Genomic DNA, 23,716 nt, shown 5'->3' on the forward strand with positions numbered 1-23,716 from the left:
ATCTTTATATTTCTTAGAAGGCCAGTATAACTTCCCAGGATGACAGACTAAGAGATCTAGACTTAAAAAATTATAATAGGAAAGCAATTTAAATGTTCAGAGTATAGGACAATCTCCACATAAAAATATCCTGAATTATTCCTAGGTACTCTACATCTTTATTTTTTTTATTCCTCCTGTAAGATTATTATCTTTCTTTTTGTTTGTTTGAAAAGTTTTCTTGATGACCTTGATATCCCATTTTTTGGTGCTTTTCTCTGAATTTTAATATGTTGATATTCCAGTAGTAATATTTCCTTTTATTTACATTTGCTACAGACTATTATGCATCTATACCTTCTAGCACACTTAAATATTTTTGCCTTTCTAGATGGCTGTCATGTCTTAAGGGCTTTCTTCTGCTTCTGCACTTAAATATTTCAGCCTGGCTTTGAAAGTTTTATGTTAGGATAGCCTATTTTTAGCTCCAAATATGCAATAATGTGGCTCGTTCTTCATGAAGGATATTTTATCTATTAATATAATGAAATAGTATCTTGGAGTAAGATTACCTTCTTTTCATCGGTGAACATGACATCCTTGCAGAGGCACCAGTCTTTATGGACACCAGCAAGGATCCAGCACGGGCATTGCAAGGAATTTACAAAGCAGATGCCCATCCAAGGGTGTTTTCAGGGCAGATACAAGGTGGGCATTAAGGGTTCAACAAAAATTCAGCCCTGAAGAGGGTTTTTCTATCATCCACGATGGCACAGCCCCCAGGCAGGTCAGCCAAACGGTTCCCAACTTTGGGAACTGGAATGCCACAGGGAGGAACGACAGGAAAGGAGGAGCACACCAACACCCATATTAAATATTTATATATGGCCAAAGAGATTGATCTGCTCGGGAGCAATAGCTCACACCACAGAAATTAGTTGTCCTGTTACAAACTGGGATAGTTTTCAGAAAAGGAACGCTGACTGGTAGGAGGGCCATGGACAGAAGTGCACTGAAAAGAAAGCAGGATTGTGACTGCATGGTTCTGGTGCTCTGCACAATATGGAAACCCCTGTGCAATGGCCCTGCAGCTTATGGCACTCAACAGGACACCTGCTACACCTCCACTGAGCAGAGGTATTAAGAAGTGTTCCAGACTTTGGTCTAGGCAGTATTTTCCTTTTCCTTTAAAACTATATTCTGAACATTTTTTTTTTAGTGAGACTGATTGGCTTTCATTCTTATCTGAGAATATCTTTCACTTAAAGGATGTAACTAATATTAATAGTGGTGGGTTTTGAATATTAGATGATGTAATATTTGCATCAAAATATTTCAACACCTCCTTTCATGTCACTCAGCAGGAATATATGCTGATTGTTCAGGAAAAGCAACTAAGGAACTATGAAAGGAGTCCCTATGCTCTTCAACAGCAGCAGAAAAAGCAATATCCTAGGGGAAAAAAAAAAGACAAAATACTTTCATGAACTCAATTTTTTTTTTCTACTTCACTTCTTCCCTGGAAAGAACCAACTTTGATGTCATGACCACCCAGATAAATATCCTGGCTATGGATGCTCTGCTAGGTATACAATGTCTTCTAAAAAATGACAGTTCTAAAAAAAAAAAAATTACTTGTTTTTTTTTTTAAACACAGATTAATCCTTCCTGAAACACAATAATACATAATCTACATATGTTAAAAAGAACCTGGCTTTCTCCTTTACAAACAGAAAATCATTTATACTAGGTTTTTATTTCAAGCACACACTAAAATTATTATTCTTCACAAAAGAGGAAAGGGAGTGTCTGCCAATCAACATGACATGCTATTGAAAGACTGGTACTAATAGCTATGACAAGAGCAAACCTGTTTGAAGCAGAGCTGCTGCTGCTTTTTTCTTTTTTAAAAGCATACCAGCCACCAAAAATAATGCTTTATCTGACTAGAAACCCAAGCAATATTCCACTGCTGTAAAATCTTGCACCTGATTTGCCTATATCTAGCAATGATAATTTTAATATCGCTACAAATGACAGCATTTAAAGTGTTTTATTTAAACAGTGATAAAGACTAAGAACATTAACTATTCAAAAAAAAGTTTAATACTCTTGCCAACAAAACTGTGTATCTATTCTTCAGAGGTTTTACATCAGGTATGAATTACAAGTTTGTATAAGTACTCAACTGACTCGTATTTCCATTGCTGCATTGATAAATAGCATTTACTGATTTTATATTTTTGTGTTTAGATAAATTTAGATTAAATTTTGATTAAATTTGTATTTTGATAAAATTTGATAAATTTTATTAGAGAGTACAAGAGCAAACAGGCTTTTATTACTTCATTTTTCCTATTTTTTAACTCTATATTTTCTATTAAAGAATCAAAAAAAGGCAAAAGAAAGGAGTAGCAAAAAAATATTTAGAAGTAGAAAAGAACTAGGATAATATAGCAATATAATTGCTATATTATCAGGTTCTGTGTGTCCAATTCACATTCTGAATAAGTCTGCAGTTTCCACTTGGTAATACAGTTATACCTTGATAAAATCACATAATAGATCACACCATAACTTTTAGCAATCAATTTTTTCTCTTAATAATTTGATAAATGTAGCTGTCAAGTGGGATAAAGATCACAATTTTATTTGGGATTAACTATTTGAACTTTCAGAATTCCATTCATGAATATTGCAACTGTTAGAACTGATAGGATCACAATTTTGTCCCCTGTTGATGATGCAATCATGCTGCAGGTTGCTGGTACAGCCCTGTTTCTCAAAAGCCAAAGAAACTGAAAGAGAAATGTGTGGAAAGCACGACCTTTTGAAAAGTACACTTAAAGTTTGCAAAAACACTTTTCAGATATATATAAAAGAACAGGCAATAACACAGGAAAGGAACTGCCCGGGAAAGAGCAGAATTTTACACCGATTCTTTAAACACATTAAACAAATAAATAAATGCATGTTACAAGATATTTTATCAGGGATTTACTGACATACCAGAAACAAACAGATTGAGTGTTATTTCCGCTTCAGGAAGTGAGTGTATTTCCACTTCAGGCTCAAAGAGAGTAAAAATTTAGCACTGATGATGTGAATGCTGCCTCTCTGAGAAAGAACACTTTGGGGGACTTACCTGTCTCCTCAGCTATTCCACTGCTATCACAACACACAAACAGATTCACAAACACAGCCCTTAACAGGAGGCTGTGGATTAACACTATTTGAAGACTCAAGAGCAGAAGGGACTATTAGATAATAGTTTGACTTCTGGTATATCAAAGCCCCTTTACGTTTTGCAGTGAACCCAGCAACCTTCGGCGCTCCTAAAACCTATTTTCCAGAAAGACATCCAGTCTTCTCAAGGCTCAAAGGAACAGAAGAAGAATAATTTCTTTTGCTAGTTGCTGCCAGAGCTCAATTGACCTCATATTTAAGTGTTTGCACCTTGTTTCTCATTTCAATTTGTCTGACTACGCTTTCAGTAACTGATTTTTCTTAGGCTTTTCTCAGCCAGACTAAGAGTAGCTCATGTCTGATATTTTCTCCCTGTGAAGCAACTCATACACTATAATCAAGTACCTATCTATCATTTGGTCATGAATTATGTAACTCTTCATGAACACTAAGCGTTCAATCACCACGTAGGCAGCCAACTGCCAAAACACAATCGTCACAATCTTTGTTCTCTGAATGCCCAACCCCAGAGGCACCTATAATTTTCACAGAAGCACAGGCACACAAAGCTGTACTTCCAAGCATTCCCCAAAACATGTCTGTGCAGAGCAGGGAAGCAGCTCACACTTTCAGTTCTGTCAGCATCCATAGGAGTAAGTGATCCTCCACTCCTACTCATGGGCTACGGGTGGTAGACTCTCACCACACGCTGGAAAATTTGAATGCTTTGCAAGCATAATATCACTTCCACAGGAAAAAAAAAAAAAACCCAACCAAAACCTTACCAAAGAGTACAATGAATTTATTTCTTTTTAAAAAATTACTTCCAAGAATACTGCTAATTCTAAATTTAACATCACCAAATTTTCTGTTCAACGCCTTAAGCAGTTCCCTAATCACATAGTTGACTGTCATGAAGCCGTTTTACAGCAACAGCTTTGTGACTTAAACTATGGAAGCATCGCACCTATTTTAAACATGAGAAAATTTGTATGAAAAGCAGGACCATTATATCTTTTGCTCATTGAAAAACCAGGTTATTCTGATTTCTAGGGTTGCATACATTCTTGGAAATCATCTCCACTTTTTACAGTGCAGCATGGAAATAATGATATGGAAAAAACCCCTCAGTATCACTGCATAACTTTCAACACCATCACAAAACCAGTAATGAGCAAACTGCTTCCCTTCTCTCTGAAGAGTTTTTTGCTTATGACCAGTTTAGTATCCACAGAAGGCAACTATAACACACTGGGAAATGCCACAAACTCTGCAGCTATTGGAATACTGGAGATGTTCAGGCATAGATATTACACTGTTTAGACATAAATAAGGCATCATAATAGCATCACAGTGTTTTTAAGACAAGAGCTCCTCAATGATGAACATTTAGTTCAAACCAAAATCATCTCTACCAAGTGATGTTGCTCCAAAGCAGATGAAGCACTGATAAAGAAAACTGGAATACTGATCCCTGGCAAGATCTACCACAGGTATGGGCCCTTCTCCTGTCCCACCTGACGAAGTATTCAGGTTCAGTTCTACTCAGTATTGCAATGTAGCATCAGTTAGAATAAAATACATTCAAGAATTTTGGAAATGCAATGCACACAAGAATCAAAATATTTCTTCAGTTTGCTTTGAGCCTCACAATTCAGACAAACCCACAGTAAGAAACTATTTTTTTTTAAGTAAAATTATCTCCTTTTTAGAAAAAAACACTAAAATGATAGTCACCAACACAATATGACAATTCACTCATCTATTGCACTCATTTTCCATTTGTAATGACACACATTCAGATTTTCACATGGACAACAGGAAAGTACATAAACAGCTTCCACTAGAACCAAATTTCTATCACTTAAACATTACCTGCAGGATTCCTGAGCTTGCTTGTAAGCCCATTTCTGTTCTTAGAACAGCTGTAGGCTCTATCAGTATCTTAAAAGTGGTTTTAAAAAGAAAATAAATTCATATTGTGGATAATGGCTAACAGTCTCTGGATTCTTGGGTTTTTTATCAACAAAATTCCAATTTTAACACAGAACTTGAGAAAATGGGTCAGAGAATATCAAGAAATAGGCACTAAGTTCCTACAGAACAACACACAGACATTTTTAAAAAACGGATTTGATGCTTCATATAAAAATTAAGGTTAAATGCATAAACAGGTATTTAATTCAATTCACAATTTTACGTGCTCTGCATATATCTTTGTCGGCTTGTGTGCATTAAAGGCCTGTTGCTCAAATATAATAAATTTTAAAAGTTAAAGACGAAAGTATAATCCAGACTGTTTTTGTTTTAAAATAGCTAAAATTTATAAGGAATATAGTTACATTGTTAAATAACTCCCCCTATGACAGAGGAAACCTATAGCAAAAAGAGGAAAGAAAATAGGAAGACCTGGTCCGGTGGCATTTCTATGTATCAATTTAGAACAGAAGTGCTATCACCTTGCAATTAAAGTATCATCCTCACAAATGTAAAAGCCAACTTATTTTGTCTTCCATCTTCCACAGCTTCTCCCTTCAAAATGCAGCTTCCTCAAGCTCCTTACTAACACTGACCCTATAAAGCAGTACTGTAGCTGCCAAAGAAAACTAACTAGAAACTGATTTTAGAGCATTATATTATTGTAGCAGGGCATCTCACCCCCACCAGAGCTTATCTGTTGCTTGTTAACCAGCCAGATAAGTCAAACAAGACAAGCTGTCTTACAGTGAGCTATTTTGGCACCATGGGGTGAACACCTCCCAACTGCCAATAAACATCTTACTAATGGAAGTGAGATCCGGAAAGACAAGCTGGATTTTTGACAGACAGATATCCACTTTCAAACTGTAAGAGCCATACCAAACTTCCACAGAGCAGAAATTTTCTACACATTTCCCTGGAAACGTGTGGAGTTTCCCCCATGAGTAGGAACACCTGCTTTGCAGTAACTCCCCAGGGATTAAGTGCAGGAATGTGCACATTACCATGGTTTCAGTGATAAGTTAGATTTGACTCCTAATCAATACTATTTCTTTTCCTAGCTCTAATAAAGGTACCTTGATATTGTGCATTTTTATGTTATGCTGTAATCTACTAGTAGTTCTTTTTTGTTTTATACTGTGTAGTAAGTAGTTCTGATTAAGATCTTTCATCTGCTATCTCTTGTCTGTTTAATAAATAATTCATTTTATAAACAGATCTGACTCGCCATCACTAGAACTTGCAGGCCAGGGTGATTCCTTGAACTTAAACCATTGCCAAAATCTGAGGCTAAGGCTTGTCTGAAGCTTTCACCCTTCCTGCAACAATTATAAAGAACATTAAATCTAAATTAGAAATCCAACTGTCAATCTTAATTTCACAGACAAGAAACAGACTTGACTTTTACTCCCAGTCACATCCCAAAAGTAGCCCACAGCTCCACTCTTGATGAGGTGTGGTGAAGGAATTTCTGCCTGTCCTTCAAAGTGGCTGGAGTTGGTGTCTGTCTCTTTGCCAGTGAAGATACTTATTCTATCTGCTCAAAGAAGCAAAAGGCCAGCTTTCCTGTTACAAAGCAATATTAGAACATAAAAGACAGACAAATATGTTTAAGTTAAAAAAAAAAAATCAATCTTGTATGACACTTTCATACTCCTATCATCCTAAGGGGCTCTATGTCGTGTTGTAGATTCTCTGTGGGTGCAGCCAATGACCAATAAGTCATCAGTAACTGTGAACCAGACACAGAACAAATCTTATTTTTATAAGGGATGTTAGCCAGGGCACAGGAGTTGTCCTTCATTCCTCTAAAAACCTTCTCTAAAGCCTTTAACTCTCAGATGTCCAGCAGTCAGAAATGGATTGAAAAGAAGAAAATAAACTTCCCTTAATTTAACTGTGGTATGAATACACAATTATTCCCCCAGGTTTCTCTTTAATAGTGCTTCTTTTTGAAAGGAAAATACAGTATCATCCTTACTGCAATGGAATTATGCAAACAATGGTTCAAGACTTTTGTTGCATGCCAGTCCTAGGCGAGCCTGACAATAATTAGGTGACAATCTGTTCTAATATATTTGCACAGTACCCTGTTTAGTGCAAGGGGATTTTTATAAGAGTGTATGTATAAGAGTGAATGTATAGAAAAGAAATATCACTAGGATACCACACACTGATGACTGTTTTCCTGTGTTACCAAGACAAGCAAGCTGAACAGTTTTAACCACAGCATGCTGCAATTAACAATTGATTTATCCAGATACAGTCTTGAACTAATAATGGGAAAATGTACATAAAAGGTTTGTAATTTTGGAATGTTAGTGATTCTATCACTGTTACAGCTCTCTGTTATATCCATCTGCCTATTGAAAGCATTTGTTTTTTTCATATTAAGTGGGATTATTGGAGTAAAAATCCAACAGTGTCTGGATTTAAGCACTGAATTGAATATTCATTTGCTTTAGTGAGAACTATGGTGAAATGTGATCAGTTTTCTGACCTATTTTGAAATTGGTATTCTGCCAACTGGCATTTTGTTTGCACATCCAGATATTATCCACCATATGCTGACATGACATGATGATTGGTTCCAAAATGAAGTGGAATACTTGGCAAATAGAAATATATGGTACAAATAATACACTGCCTCTAGTCAGGAAAGCAAGCAGTCATTTTGAGAAGACTGAGAGGTTTTAAAATAACTACAGTGTACATACAGCATGAAGCTGCAAGAAAACTCCCCAGGTTTTGCTTTTTTTACAGATATAAGGGTATCAAAAACTAGGATATTAATTCCTTTCACAAAATTAAAATCTGACACAGGAGTACTAATAGTAGTAATTCAATGGAAGATTAATTTGCATCTCAGGGAGACTCTGGCCCACATAGCTTCTTCCTTCTCTGGATTCCCCAACTCTTTCTTCTCACCATCTGTTCTTTTTTCCCACTGCTCTGACTTGTCTTTCCATTCAGTGATGTCTAAGTTATCTGCCTCTCCTGCATTAAAATCACATTTCATTCAAGCTCCACACTAATTTTGTAATATTTCTCCTAACCTCCTACCATTGAACTCTTTATTTATTTCTCCTAACTTGATGTTTCCATAAATCTTCTGCTTTCCATGCTGAACTGTAGAATCTATTTTTAAAAAAACCCCCAAAAAATTGAAAACCAAAAAATCTTGTTCCTAAACAGAAAACACCTCATCTTTTTTCTTTTAATTCCTATTTCCAAAGCAATGTCTTTCTTTTGCATTCCTCCAGTGACTTCCATGTGTGTGCTCTCTAACACAAAGCCTGAAAAGATACATCTAAATTGTTGGTTGAGCTCTGTTGTTCTATCTTTTAATGAGGAACAGTCTACTTTTTTGTAATGAAGTCTAAGAATTTTTAAAGCAGTGCAATAATTTGCCACTGTATTTCCTATGGAATTTTGTTTTTCTTTTCTTGGGGGAATAGCATAGGCAGAGGGACTTAAAAAAAATGTTAAAAAATATTTCTCCCCAAAAGTTCAGTTAGATTTCAAAATGAGGCATCTGAATAGCATGCACTTCTGATGTTTATTGAACTGCAAGATTTGTTTGTGTAACGTGAATAGATTTCAGTGCTTAATGCCTAATCTTTAACCCTGAAAAACTTGAAGAGGATGAAGCCCATTTTGAAAACATGCTCTTCTTCAGAAAAAATGATAATAACTTCTTGTTTTGTTATTACAATCATTTAAGCATGTGCATTTAGAAAAGAATTTGTAAGCAAAGGGAGCAAGGACCTTACCAGCATGCAAGTATGCCAGATCAGGATTTTCAATGTCTGGGTGCAGTTCTTTCAAGTGATTCCGAAACTCCACAGGGATATTTGTTCCATAGTCACACCTAGGGCAGTTATACATTTTTACTCCTTCATGCTTTCCCGTATGCAAGATGTGTTTACGGATATTTTCTGCACAGTTAGACCTAAACAGCAATGAAAAAAAAAAACCAACAATTATTTTCTACCAGTGATTCAAATAAAACCTAGTGCTATAACAGAAAATCAGTAGTCATCACTCATTTCTCATTATCTGTAGATTTTTTGCATCCTCTTAGGTTTTGCATAAATGTTGTCCTTTGCATGAAGGCTCCCAAAGCTGTTTCAGGTCAACTGAACATTACATCTGAACCAGAATGATTGATTTGTCACATTTACAGAATTTCTGTTTTTCTCATGGTATTTAGTGATGGACAGAAATTAAGCAAAAGTCTTTACCTAGCAAAACTGAAATACACAAATGCCTACAATATTCCCAGTGGAGCCCACGTGAACCTTTCCTACACAGCTGGTAAATTCAATAGGAGTTGTTGTGAATGATTTTTGAAGTATGTTCCACCAACTTTCATCTCGCTGTGTGAACTGTTCCTAGGAAAGTGAATTGAGTTGCTCAAGTTTACATATTTTTGAAAATACACACAGATTCTGGTTTACATCTTAAACACAGCTTTTGTGAAAGTAGTGGAGTTTTCATGCATAAAAGTCAGATTACATATACAATTAGTTTAACACATTTCAAAGCAATATTTATAATCATATTTATGGAAAAAGAAATAAATTCATATTTCCCTTATTCACAGAGAGATTCATATGGCAGTAATTTTTAATTTCTAGTCTTTAAAATTTTCCAGTCTCAATTCCAAATTATTTTGCATTAGAATTTCCTGCTTATTCAAACTTAGTGATTAATCCTACATGAAATACACTGCTGCACCATTTATTTCAATCAGAAATAGTCAGTATATTTATTTTTTACTCAAAAGAACAGAACTGTTGATGTGTTCCATTGCTTTGGTGTTTTTTTTTTTATTGTTTGGACATTCTTACTAGCATATACTATTATTATTGCCAAACAAGAACAGTAATTCTGCCTAACTGAAAAAAAGTACAAACACTCATGTAAACTACATAAATGCATAGTACTTCACAAATACTTAAATAAGACAACAGTAGCATTTTGGGCAACTGATTATATACCCATCACGGAGTAGAAATTCTATAGTATGATAGAAATGATATCATGATTCTACACCATGATAGAAATTCTACAGTAACAAGCACCTAAAAAAAGGACCTCCAAAATAAACTGGAAGTAGCAGCTTGAAGTTCTGCTGGAATGCTTGTCTCTCCCTTGGAAATGGACATAGTAAAGTTGGTATCTGCCTTACGGTGCTGCCAAAGCTCACCCTCTGTCATGTCCATCTGCTATATACTGGTATCATGATCAGATGCCTGAGAATGTCAGAGAAGACACTTATCACTGAAAAATATAGAAAATATTGGTCCTCAGCATCTTTCAGGATTCAGCCCTAAAAAAGTTATAATGCTCATAAATGTTGTTAAAATAAAATACATATTTTACAAAAAAAGAAAAAACGGTAGTGTATACTGCAATGAAAGCAGGAGACAACCTGGTAACCTTCTATCATGGGTTATACTTTAAAGGGCAGTAGATTAAAGCAGAGCATATGAATCTGAAATAAAATATCTGTGTTCTTTTAGCTCAGCTCTCACACTATGCTAAGGAAATATATAAAACTTTTTACTTTAAAATATTTCTGTAAAATATATAAAGGATCTGTGGAGACCTGTGTAATAGTTGTGAAGAAAACCCAGGCTGTTCAAGACATAAAAGGCCAGTTCTATCTCCTTTGATTTGGAAATTGCTCCAGCCACTTTAAACAGAGCGATCCTGAAGCCTCATTTATTCAGTCATCAGTAAAAACCTGTCGCTAAACACACCAACATACAGATATAAAAAATTTAAACCCATAAATTTCCATGTGACAAGGCCAGGAAGGCTTAATCAGAAATGAGGAATGTGAGATCACAAGGTATTACAAATGGTCCCTCGCATTAGGTTGCAGAGCAACAATTGCCATCATAAGGTAAACCATGATGGCAACAACTGGCAAATCCAAGCACTTTTGAATCCAAGTGATACCTTTAAATATGACAGGACAAAAGTGTACTGCATATAAAATGTTTTTTAATTATTCAGTGTGCTTTGAATGTGTGTTTTATTAAGAGTCTTCTCTCAGGTACTGTACAAGCATGTCATGTGCCTTCCTCCTTAACCCAAGAAGTACAGTTTTTCCTTTAGCTCCTAAAAACCAGTATAACTACCTAGTAATGAAGACATAAGCGAAGTAATAAAAACATTTTCTCAGTCGCATTGGCAAGCTATTATGTGCAAATGTGAATTCCTCAGCAAAACTAGGCCTACCCCACTGTAAGGAGCAGCACTGCTCAGGGGTCTGGGATGGCAGAGCAGAGTCGTGCACTTTGCAGGTGGCAGAGATGGGAGTTCAAAGTCAGCAGCAGGGAAACATGGGTGGAACAATAAGTCTTGGAGCAAATCTGTGCTGGGGGGAAAATAGTCAGCCTGAGGGTCCCCTCAGTAAGTGCTGGCTGCAGTTACTATTCCCCCATCATCACTTCCTTCTCTCTAGTCTTGCAGAGCTCAGCCAGCCAATCTCACCAGCAAGCAGTACAAGCTGTGTGTGAGAGCAGGGATTTGGGCATCCCTTCTCTGTGCAGAAGGACTCATCCCTAGCCTTGTGGCTGGATTCAGCAGGTTGTGCTCTGCACTCCCCTGGGCCAGCAGCCCTGCTTCAAGCAGCCTCTGTGAACAGCCAAGTTCAGTAGTTAACTGCAGACCTTTGGCTGCTCAGTACCAAGCTATTTGCTGTCCTTGTCTTTTATGTAGTGTTTTGGATAAAAATCATGAAATAAGAGAAATTCACAAAATATCTGTCACTTCTAAATTTGCCCATTGAGAATAGGATGTTTCTGTATTTTAAGGGTTTTCTACATGACAATATATTAGTGTTGTGTTAAACAGCTGAATGAAATACTGCTGGAAGTAACCAATTCTTTTTTCCTATTTACTAATAAAAAACTGAAATTAGAACACTCTTCCATTATGCAGTGCCTGACATTTTCAGAAAGATACTTACTGCAAGACATGGAAATGGAAGGCTTCAGAGGTACAAATGAGGCAAAATGTTAATTATCTCGTCCACTAAGTTTTAAAAATTTTAGCACCTTGTAGGACTCTTATTTGCACAAAATAAACCTTTTTCAAAAGGTCTTCTCCAGAACATTAGGCATAAACCTCCTTTCTGCAGAGAAACGCCTGTAACGTAAAGGACTTACAGCAGCTCCACTGATATCACTATTTACAACATAGAAACAAACACAGTGATACAACCAACTGATTGGAAGGATTTCTATTCTTCCCCTGTTTGTCAGTATGAATCAAGTTCACTCTCATATAGACAGCATTCTTAAGGTCTTCTGCACCCTTTATACCCTGCTATGCAACCTGCAAGTACAGGGAAATTGCAGCATTTTGATTGAAAAAGAGCAAACTGTCCAGATACCTTCTGGACACTTTCATCATAAAAGCAAACTTCTCAATGAAGCAATATGCAATATTGTAGATTCCTCAGTTATTCACCAAACGTTTGCAGGTATTTCTTTCACAGAAAATGCCGTCTAACTTGGAAAATTTAGATAAAAATTGCAATAATGTAATTACACTAGAAAAGGAGAGTCATAGATTTTTAGAAATGCAAAGTCCTATTTAGCTTGACCTCACTGATAGCACAGTTCATAAACATCTGCCCAGTGATTCTTTTCCCAAACCATAACCCTTTTGGATACTAAAACATGGTTTCCGATGGAGAGCAACAGGGAGTCCTTTGAAATTATAGGCAAATTACTCTTCAGTTGATCACTTTCCCTTTTACAAACTGTCTCATTTCTTATCCCCCTGCATTCAGCGAGCAGTGCTACATGCCCAACACATCTTGCTTGGCTGTAGAATCTCCTGAACCTGGACCTCCAGTGGAAGAGCTACAGAGACTGAGTTCCTCTCAACTCACTCTGAAGAATCATCAGGTTCTCCCTACATTCCTTCCACTTGCTTTAAGCTTTGAATATGTTCAAATTTCACACCAGTGCTGCATACATGGATGCCATGACTTTCTCCATGTTCAGCATTCTCTAGCTGTAGCCAGTTCTGGGAATTCCTGGGTACTTCTTGCAGCACCAAGAGCTCCTGCACGCTCAGTTAAATATAGTTACCTTTCTGGTTAATTTTAGCATTACTGCTTTCCAAAATGCAACCCTTCTAGCCTGCCTTTGTTTCTTGCTGTCATTAAATTGTATGAAAACTAGCATTCAGTAGGGCAGTGGTAAAAAACCTAATGGGCAATATTTTCTTGAGAGGAAAGAAACAAATACCTCAATCTGGGGTAATTACATTATACAAACAGGCTTATTCAATCAAAACCTCCACAATAGCAATCATTCTGCCCAAGTTCTACTTAGCAAAAACCCAAACCAACCAACCAACCAACCCACCAACCATCCTTCCCTGCATATTCAAGATTTAGCAACATTTCTGGTTTTAAAATAAAATAAACTGATTGCCAGTTAGTGTAAACCAGCTGCACAATAATACATAATCTGTACATACCACTGGCAATCCAGACTGCAAGTTTAAAAGCTAAAGCTTCCCTCTTCAGTGCTACAAGTCAATACAGTATTGCACAAGAAATAATTAAAAACCAGCAAAATATCATAGCCAAAAATGTGCAATGTGTTGAAACTAACATTATAAAACTGCAATAATTATTAGATATTAACACACACATTAATGCATATATGTACAAGAAATATAATACTTTTTTTCAACCTTCTCACTACTAACATGTACCCGGGTTTCTTTTTCCTTGCTCTTTGCCTTTAAAAGCAAAAGTTCTACCTTTCATTTAGGTTTTAAGGGAGTGGGGATACAATCACAGGGATATGCTCTGCAACCAACTACAATTCTCAAGTGACTTCCGATACTATTGCTGGAATTAGCAGCACACGGCTCCCTCCATGGGAGCTCAGGAGGACAACTCCAATGTACCAGTGCCAGCTCAGCTCTGCCTGTGTCACTGCTGCCAAACACCTCCCTGTGCTGTTCCTAAAGACCTCTGGTGGGCAGAGGCAACGAGCTGCTGGGGACAAGCAATGCCTTTGCCACCATAGCTGCTTCTGCAGTGAGTATTTGCTCACAGCTTTTCAACTCAACCAAGAAAAGGTGACTGAAATACACCCCCACAGTGCCATAAAAACACATGCCCAACAACCTGGTGGCCCCATGTATTGCCATGTTTTCATGTACTGCCATGTATTGCATGTCTTGCTACTCAGAAAATACAAAGTAGCCCATAAAAGAGAGTACACTACATTTACATGCTTTAATGAGATTTTATAATACAGTCAGTTTCACAAAGAAAATAATAAAAATGCATTTGGGATTTATTCTGATAGTATTATACCAACACCCAGGGATAATAATCGTAATGTTTTCTGCTTTTCTACATTTTTAGCTTTGCATTTTTTTCTGTAATGATCTATTTGTTATGACATACAGTATGTGTGACAGATGTCTGATGCTGGCTGCTAAAAAGTAGCTGAGCCCTGTAGGGAAGCAGCAAAAACTTGTGCGTCAGCACAGAAAATGATGGAAGATTGATAATTACTGCTTGTATCTGAGCTCCATTCAGCAGACTACCATGTCCAAATTGTAATTTGGCCACGGATCCCCCATTCTATTTACAATGTATAGGAATGAAAATTCCCAGTTTCAAGTAATTGATCATTATGATAGCCAAAGTAAGTGCTTTTAAAGGCAAATTCAGGGTAATTGGGAATTCTGAAGGGAAATAAGAAGAGATGTACTCTAGTCATGTTTACCTCTGAGGAATCTGTAAAGCCATTTACAACCCTGCACAGCGAACAAAAACTGAAGTGTAGACCCAGTGTTAGAACCGAGATCTACTCGTGAATTTTCAGAGTATTTCTGTAAAAAACTGGTGAACAACTGACTCCACAATTTAAAGAAAACTTGATTTTTTTCCAGGAGAAAGCCCATCTCTGACTCCAAGGAATTACAGCATCCTCCTAAAATGCTTCCACTATTTCTATTTTCTACAAGAAAAGAGAGAAAGAAATAAAGAAGAGGCTTTTAGATGGAAACCTGTCCAAACTGCTAGACTTGGAAGGAATGGGTGGAAAGGGTACAGAAAGTCATGGAAGTGTGCCTCAGCTCTGCATGTGTGCTGTGGTCCTCACTGTCCACATAGGTGCTGTGCAGAGCTGGGCTGCTCAGCTTGTGAGTCAGCCCCAGCAGCTCTTCTGAGAGAGGCTCAGTGTCTCCTTTTACTGACTAGAGAAGAAAAAAAAGCAAAACAAACAAAGGGAAAAAAAAAGAACCAAACCAAAACCAAGAAACAACAACCAAACAATTTTTCATAGGACTGATCTGCTTCTGAAAACTCTCTGTAATATTTGCTAGAACTCCTAGCTTCCACTTTGCGGCAGGCAGAGGGGTCTCTGTGAGGGCTCAGCTCAAGGGCTTGTGTGCCTGCAGCGTGAGGGATGCAGGGGTCTGCTGTGCACAGTGCACTGCTGCACTGTGTCAGCCAAGGTTTAAGTGGCAGAAATAGCAGGTGGAGTTCATCTATTTCACAGTAACTGAGAATAATCACTCCATTGTTCCTGGGCTTCCTCCCTCCCCCTTTCCTTTCTTCTTAGAGCAGATGGCATAAAAGAGAGGTTGGTCTGAGAAACAGCATCTCTGCAGTGGTGTGAGGATGGAGAATAGGCTGTAGGTATCACAGGCCTGATTTAACAAGGTACTTACGCATTTTTGTGGCTTAAGTACAAGCAGCCCCCGTTGACTTCAAAAGAATGACTCACAAGGTTAAATTTATGTACATGATCAAATACCTTGCTGAAATGAGGCCATGGAAAACATCCATTTTTTTAAAAAGCTGGGATGAACTTAATTGAGGACGTGCATTTCCTTTCAACATCAATTTTTTCCCTATTGTACTTCTTTTAATGACCACATAAAGTAACTGAACAATTCTGTGGAGTCTGTTTGTATATCCTCAGGAACACATAAAGTATTTTCACAGATATAGACGTGCAGACGGAGCCTAGGAAAGGGTGTGGAATCTAGCGGCTGCACAAGATGAAACTGGACTCCTAATGTTGCTGGAGTCAGAAATGATAGCAACAGACCCTAAAGGCTGCCTGTCAATCTCAGATGCAGATGGTACTTCGTCCAACTGGCCTTCGTGTCAGTTCCTTCAGCCATTTTAGTGACAACACGGTTCCCTAGAGGACAGATCCTGTTGCTTTGCAGCCTGGATTCATACCCAGGGCACCGTGGTCTGTACGATCTCTGCTCAAAGTAGGTTTTTTTAATGCTAATACAGTGCCTCTTCTTGCCCTATTCCAGCCCCAACCCCCCATGCAAAAGGAGATGGTCATTTTCTTCCTCATTTCAAATGTTCCAATTTATCAAAGGAATCAGCAATAATTGTCTGAAAGATTCACTTTTGTTATGCATGCCAAAACTATATATAAAACCCCTGCTAATAAAATTTGCAGACAACAAGGTAATTGGCAGCATGATTAATAAGGATGACACTGCCATCATACAGAGCAGTCGCAGAAGCCAGGCGTGTTCAATCACAACATGTACACACACAATTACGTGTTAGCTTTCCCACCTTTGCACACTGCATGCAAGTAACGTGGACAACGCTGTGAAAAGCCGTGACACTGAAAAGTATTCAGGAATTAGTGGACCATGAGTTTAACGTGAACTTCTAGTGTGATGCTATAAGCAGAAAGGCCCCATGCTATATTTAGCTGTATAAGCAAGGAAGTAGCAAGCAAATGTAAGGACGCAATGTTCTCTTTGTGACACAGGAGAAACTAATTCTAGAATATCTATTTCCTGTAAATGTAGTACTGCCTACATTTAAAAAAGAGAACAAATAGCCACAAAGTGATTATAAACAGAAATAGAAGCTAAGTGGGGTAAAAAACCTCTAAAACACTTAATAAAATCCCCTTCTGTTTTGCTTATTACACTTGAGCTTGGCCTGTGAGCTTTAACATGGAATAAAGGTGTGATTAAGGGACAACCTAACCTGGAGAAAACCCATACAAAACCAAAAGCGATTACTACACTTACAGTCAAATTCAACTGAGAAACAAAGCACAATTTCCTCAGCAATTAATCCTTCACAGAAGAGAAGCTGTGGTTCTGCAACTTTAGGTCTGCAACTTTGCCTGTTTTCAGATCAAAACTGAATATGTTTCTAGATCATAAAATTCAGTCAGAAGTAGGAGGTTCAGTGCAGAGCAAACTGGGAAAAAAAACACCTATGCAGCTTGTTTTCTGTAGAAGGTCAGACTGGCTGAGCTTAAGGCTTTTTCTGGGCTCAAAGTCTCCAAGAAGTACAGTTCAAGTCTGAAAAATGTCATTGTGAGGTCAGCCATTTATTGTGCTTCCATGATGTCATGGAAATTTGTTCAGTCTGCAAATTAAAATATATTCTTCCTGGCTGTCAATACTGCAAAACCATCTTAGATTCTGAAAGTCAAATTTGGGTGTTTAATTGGAGGCATGATTGATTATCTAATCTAAAATGTGTGTTGAAAACATATATCAGAGAAACATCATTCTCTTCAGATTATGTCCTCATAATGCCATTTTCTGCACAAATGTAAGTAAATGCAGCATTTGGCTCTGTACTTTGAGCTTACTTCACAGACATCATTCACTCCAGGAGAACTGATTTTAAGAGTAAGGAGCAAGCAAAACGTGATTTTTGTTCCTACAAGAGTACATTTGCCTATAAGGACGCCCTGCAGATCAGTAAGAAACTGCAGTTCAGTTTTCATGTAGAGGGACTTCCACTGGAGACCTACACATCAAAATTAATGTGCTGTGTACTTAACCAAAGATACTGAAATGTAAGGAAAGCACTGAACTATGTATTTGACTCACCTAGCATAACTATATGTAAAGTAAAATGTATAAGGTAGTTTCTACTGCTCTTCTACTTCAGACTATTCAAAACTGCAGATAAGCTGTCTTGTAAAAGCATTAGATTAAAACTGGACCACCCAGAATAGACACATTTTTACTGTGCTTTCAACAATACACAATTATGTCTAACAGACATAACATGATTTTAACTAGATGAGAAATCAGGGCAACATTCTAGATCTATTGATTGAGAAGAATAGCAACTGCCTGAATGGTATTACTTCAGAAACCTGACCCAAGAAGAAAAAAATTTAAACGCCAGGGCAGAAGCCTTCTTGATACCAATTAAATTCTGTCATATTGAGGAATTTTATAGACCAATCCCAAACAAATTATCCTATGATCATGTATGCAAAGGTTCTGTCTTAAAGAAAAAGCCCACCACCATATAAAATTAACCCCATCATATTACATGAAAATAAATTTCTGTCATTATCATAGATAATGTTACGGACTTGTCTTTTTTCTCACAGAGGGTTAACATGAAAAGAGGGAAGAATGGTAAAATATGAAACTTTCTCTTTGGCTTCACCTTTCACTCTCTGGTATCATACAACAGCAGAAACTAATGAACTTGCTCATCTTTGAAAGCCCTTTTGCATGCTCCTTCCTTCACCCTTAACTCTGATCCTCGCAGGTCTTCCCTTGTGTGTGTGCCAATTTTACTGGTATAATATGAGCACTTTTATTAGTTGTGTTCTGATGATTTCTACTGAGAGATACTTAAAGCTTATACAAGTCAAAAACTATTTTATCACTTCTGAAGAAAACTAATAGTGCAGAGCCACTGAATGATAAGAGAGACTACTGAATTTATTTAATAATGCATGTCCATTTCACAAAAATGGCCTGTGTAATCCTTTTAAAAATAATAACCTGTTCATTTCAGACCTTGCACAATGCTTCTCTTTGTCCCTTGTAAGTCTCTCAAATGTCTTATTTTAAAGGAATATATAGTACTCCCGGAAGACATTTTCCCATTTCTATTCTCTTCAACTCCTGTGAGCCCTTGTTCTGTGTGATAAGGCAATCTCCTTCGGGATCTGAGCTGTGTAGTTTCGCACCACGAGTGACAAGGACTCAACTTGAATAACTGCTGTGCGCAGGTTGTAATTATGTCAGCTGGAGTGTTGAACAAGGGGACTGATTAATGTGAGCCCCAGCCCAGGCACAGTCCCTATCAAAACCTTCGTGCAGGCCAGCAGTGGGGATGGGTTAAAGCAGAAAGACAAAACATGCTGTATCGTCCATGATAGATGAATTGCTCCAACAGTCTTCAGGCAGATGTTCCAGGACAGTATAATATACAATTACTCTGCCTTATCACCTTCCCAGGGACAATAAAGCTTCCTCCTTCTATAGCTCATGTGAGTGAAGGCAAAATTAGTTTTACTTTTACAACACTGACTCACTTATCATGTTGCCTTGATTGTGCTTTTACAGCTAAAGAAAACATATATTGCACTCTTAAACTAAAAACAAACAAACAAACAAACAGAACGCACCAAAAAGACTCTGCACTCCACATCTTTTATATAAAACTAAACTATTCCTTCGCATCTATTTAGCATCCTAGTAATGCAGTCCTTAAAGGGCTAATTCAGAATGTGATTCTGGGGAATATTAGTAAATTTTGAACAACTGGACCTATCACAAGCTTCATGTTATATGTACATATATGAAAGGACATTAGTCATCCGAGTCAAATAAAAAATACACAGGTTTGGTGCAAAAAATGCCTATGTAAATAACAAGCCCTTAGTGACTATTTCAACTAAGCACTCATCCTGAAATTGCTAAAGCACTCTTGTAAAACAATTCTTTGAGAAGTCATTCATCCATATGAATCTTTAAGGCCATAAGAGTTTACTCTACAACTATTATAAAAAAATCCATGTATTTTCCAAAAGTAAATATAAATTAAGTAAATAATAGAAATTTAGGAAAAAAAAATCTATCTGTATTTGTTTCCCTTCTGTTATCGGACATATACAGTTTGGGGTTTTTGCTGCAGAGATGGAAGTAGTCTGTATGTTTCAGTGCTATTTCCACGAGTTTGCAGAACAGCAGCTTACTAACATGAGGGGAATAGCAAGAGAAGAATATAGCTCCTAATATCCTGAAATCCTTCCTTTCTAAGTACTGGATGGGTATAGATAAAGAAACTGTGCCTTAAAGAAGAGAGTCTAAATAGTTCCACTTGCATTCCAAGATGCATTCCTTTCAGTACTACCCTTTCTTCAGCTATATAACAATGACATGATCTCCAAAAACAAAACAAAAAAATGCAACCAGAAATGCATTTAGCCAGACATGTATTTGAAGCTCAGGTTTAAAATCAAAACCAAGGTTGATTCTAATGGCACTTAAGATTGCATACCTATTTGAAAAATTCTGTTTATATGGATTCAATTTTCATGAAAGGTATTGGACTACTAGTCCATAAGGGAGAGATAAGATTTTCTAGGGAGACTATAGGAACTATGCACTGATACTGCACTTCAACTTGAAGGCAGGCTCTCAGCTGTTACACCTCCTCTGAGGTTGTAGTCATTAAACAGTGTCACAGTCCTGGCAACAATAAGGTTTCACCACAACAGGACAGGCTTTCCTGTACTCCTCTGGTGCAATGTAATCCTATGTTTATGAATCTAGAAGTAGCTCTAAGAGAGCTGGTACATTCTCACTGCACAGCATGACCTGAGAGGGAAGCACAACAGGATAATGATACATTAGCACATGGAAAATGGTCTTGGCCTCAGAAAAACTGTAATCTAAGTATTGAGAAGGATATGATAATCAGACAACAGACAAAAAGAGTAGTGATGGGTTTGGGAGACAGGGTATCAGTAACACAGGGTAGAATGCTTTCTGCTTAGGTGCACTGTTGGGCATGGCAGTATGAGGTGGCAGCCTAGTCAGTCCTCCAAAACCATTCAAACTAACAGTGCAATTAGTGGACATAATAAAGAACTGATGTAGGTTTCAACATTTGCATAAATTATGTATCTACTGTTTTTAAAGAGAGATGTAGGTCACCAATAGGAAATATCAGAAGCTCTAATCTGCTTTGGAAAAGGATACAATGTTGCCCCTAACTTTATAGAAAGGATGCCACCATTCTAGGTTGTAAAACTCCCAAGTTTAGGGCTGCCCTTGTCCTAAGGAAGGCTGAGCTCTGTCCTCTGTCCCAGGAAAGTATATTAGCTGACACAAAATATCGTGCATCAACCCTTTATTCTTGAAACTTTGCCATTAGGCAGCAAGGAGCTGTCAGGAGCCAAAAGCAGATGTAATCCCTGCTTTCAGAAACATTCTTCTGTTTTCACTTATGTTCCCCATATAATTTTCTTAGAAAATCCAAACAACAGGCTTCTAAACACTTTGTCCTGTGCCCTTTCAGCTGAGAATCCTAAACAATAACTTGATGAGGCTGCAGACAGCAGTTCATTATGAACTAAATGAATCCTGAGTTGTCTAATATTCAGGCCTCTAACACATACCCAAAAATACAGGAAGTGGGGCTTGCTTGCCTAAGAAATGTACCAAAAGTCTTGAGGCAGACATAGCCATTTCCCCAGGACAAAGACTTGTGAGCATGTCTCAGTGATTTCACTCAGTTGTGCAAGAACTTGCAAGCTCAAGTAGAGAGAGAATTGAAAAACAGAAACTCCAAAAGGAGTACATGCTTCTGGATTTAGATGTCTTTTGGCAAGATTTAGGAGATTGGATCCTCTCTGAAAATCAAGTGAAAAGTAGAAATAATTGGTTCTCAATCCCTCTACTTACTTGCCTAGTTGAACTTTTTTATTGTTCAGGATCCAAAGTCTTGTGGAAGGTGCTGCCAGCTCCCTGGCTTTCCATTTCTCTCCTTCCTATGAAACAAGTATCTTCATGACAGGTGAGAATTGTCACTTCACTGAGGACATGGAAGGAAGGTGAATAATATCAGTGGAGCCAGGATTTTATCCACTGGCTCTGTTTTGTTTTATATTATCGACCCTGTGACAGTACACACTTTCCAGCCAGTGAGAGCTGACTCCCAACTGAGCTATGGAACAGAGATGCTTAGATGGAGAGGGGCTTAGTTATAATCCTTTCTTTTACAGTACTCCTGCCATGCTACTGGTGAACTGAAACTAAAAATGGGCACTTCAGAGCAGGAAAAGAAAATAAAGATTCTCCTGATGTTATGTTGTAGACTTCTAAGAGAAAAGACATCCAAACAAAAGAGGAAGCCAGGAACAGATGCAGCTGGAACAGAACCCAGCAAACAAATATTTGCCTTTTAGAATCAAGCTCTGCAATGCAGAGTACCAACAGAGCTGCCATCACCCAGTACTGCATTCTCATCTCTCACCTCTTGCACCACCACCAGGAAACACAAAGCTATTCCCAAAAGCTGCACTCGCTGGCCTTGTTTGCCTGACATGATGTCCCTGCATTTGTTTAAAACAGACTGGATAGCAGACACCTGCTTTGCCCTCACAAAGGCTCATATTTAGGACTTTCCTCTCTGGTCTGACACAAATGAACAAATCCAATACAAATTCCTTTATCCTTGAAACATTTCTCCTACTTGAAAGTTTTACTGCTCTCCAAAATGACTATATTTCAGCATGCAAAAATCAATCAGCTAAATACCATATGACTGTGCTATAATTTATTAGTGCTGATCAAAATCTTAAAGACTAGTAATTAAAATTCAAATTAAAATGTGATGAAAGTCACATTTAGTCACGTAAATGAAGAGGCTGAATTTCAAATAGGAACAGAGCCACTGGACGCCATGAGATGAAAATTCGTGGATGCTCAGTATCACTAATAGCATGTAAGAAGAACTTACCACTTCCTCAAACTTTGCTTCTTTTTCCTGAAGTAAATACATCTATATAGATCTATGAATATGTCAGTCTATCACTGAATGAATTATAGAAAAAGTGCCAAAAAAAACCTCCTTGTGGAACAACCTCTCCACAGTGGGAAGCTTCTTCCTTTTCAGCAAGAAATGTCACTGGTCTGAATTGCCTGGGTGTCAATCTTTTTCAAATGATCCTTTTTTCTAAAGAAAAGCACAGATTTTGGGGATCTCCTCCTTATCCTTTCAAAAATACCTTTTAAATTTTACCTTTAAAAAGGACCTATCCTGTCAACTTGCAACAAACAGTTAATTTGGGACTCAATACTTTGACATACGAGCATTGTACCAACTGAAGCATGTTTTCCTATGCATTCATGCCCTGTTCACTAAATCTCCCACTGCACCAAGGCAACAAACAACAGCTCCCCAACATGTTCCTTCAGGATATCCCCATCCAAGAAAAAACAGTTGCTCTGGGTGGTGAGGCTGGATTGTAAGAGAGAAGAGTACATGACAGCTGAATTTTGCCTGACTGGTCCTCCGTGATTTTTTTTCACTCCTCATCCACCTCTTTCAGGAAACATGAACTTAATTTATCTCAGCAGCTACTACAGGGTGTCAGTTTTCACTGAAACTGGCCAACAGCTTAAAAAGTTATTAAAGAAATGGGTGAAAGATGGATGGATGGGCCAGCACAACTCTCACAATAAGTTAGGGACAGAAGGCTAAAAAACAATCCTTGTCAACTGATTAAAAAAATCTACTTTTCTA

General features: G+C 37.6%; 1 protein-coding gene across 3 annotated transcripts in view; it reads right to left on the bottom strand.

Annotated features, from left to right (window-relative positions):
- ZNF407 (zinc finger protein 407) overlaps nt 1–23,716 on the bottom strand; it is a 332,122-nt gene that overhangs the window by 90,037 nt on the left and 218,369 nt on the right. For 2 of the 3 annotated variants that reach the window (XM_059857216.1, XM_059857224.1), the window contains exon 8: nt 8,919–9,097. In XM_059857216.1, coding sequence (XP_059713199.1) covers nt 8,919–9,097 — 179 coding nt within the window. Of the gene's footprint in view, nt 1–4,914; nt 6,712–8,918; nt 9,098–23,716 lie in introns of those variants that run through there. The other variant, XM_059857233.1, reaches the window with a different exon arrangement.

Source organism: Haemorhous mexicanus, chromosome 1 (assembly GCF_027477595.1).
Source record: "Haemorhous mexicanus isolate bHaeMex1 chromosome 1, bHaeMex1.pri, whole genome shotgun sequence".
Classification (NCBI taxonomy): Eukaryota; Metazoa; Chordata; class Aves; order Passeriformes; family Fringillidae; genus Haemorhous; species Haemorhous mexicanus.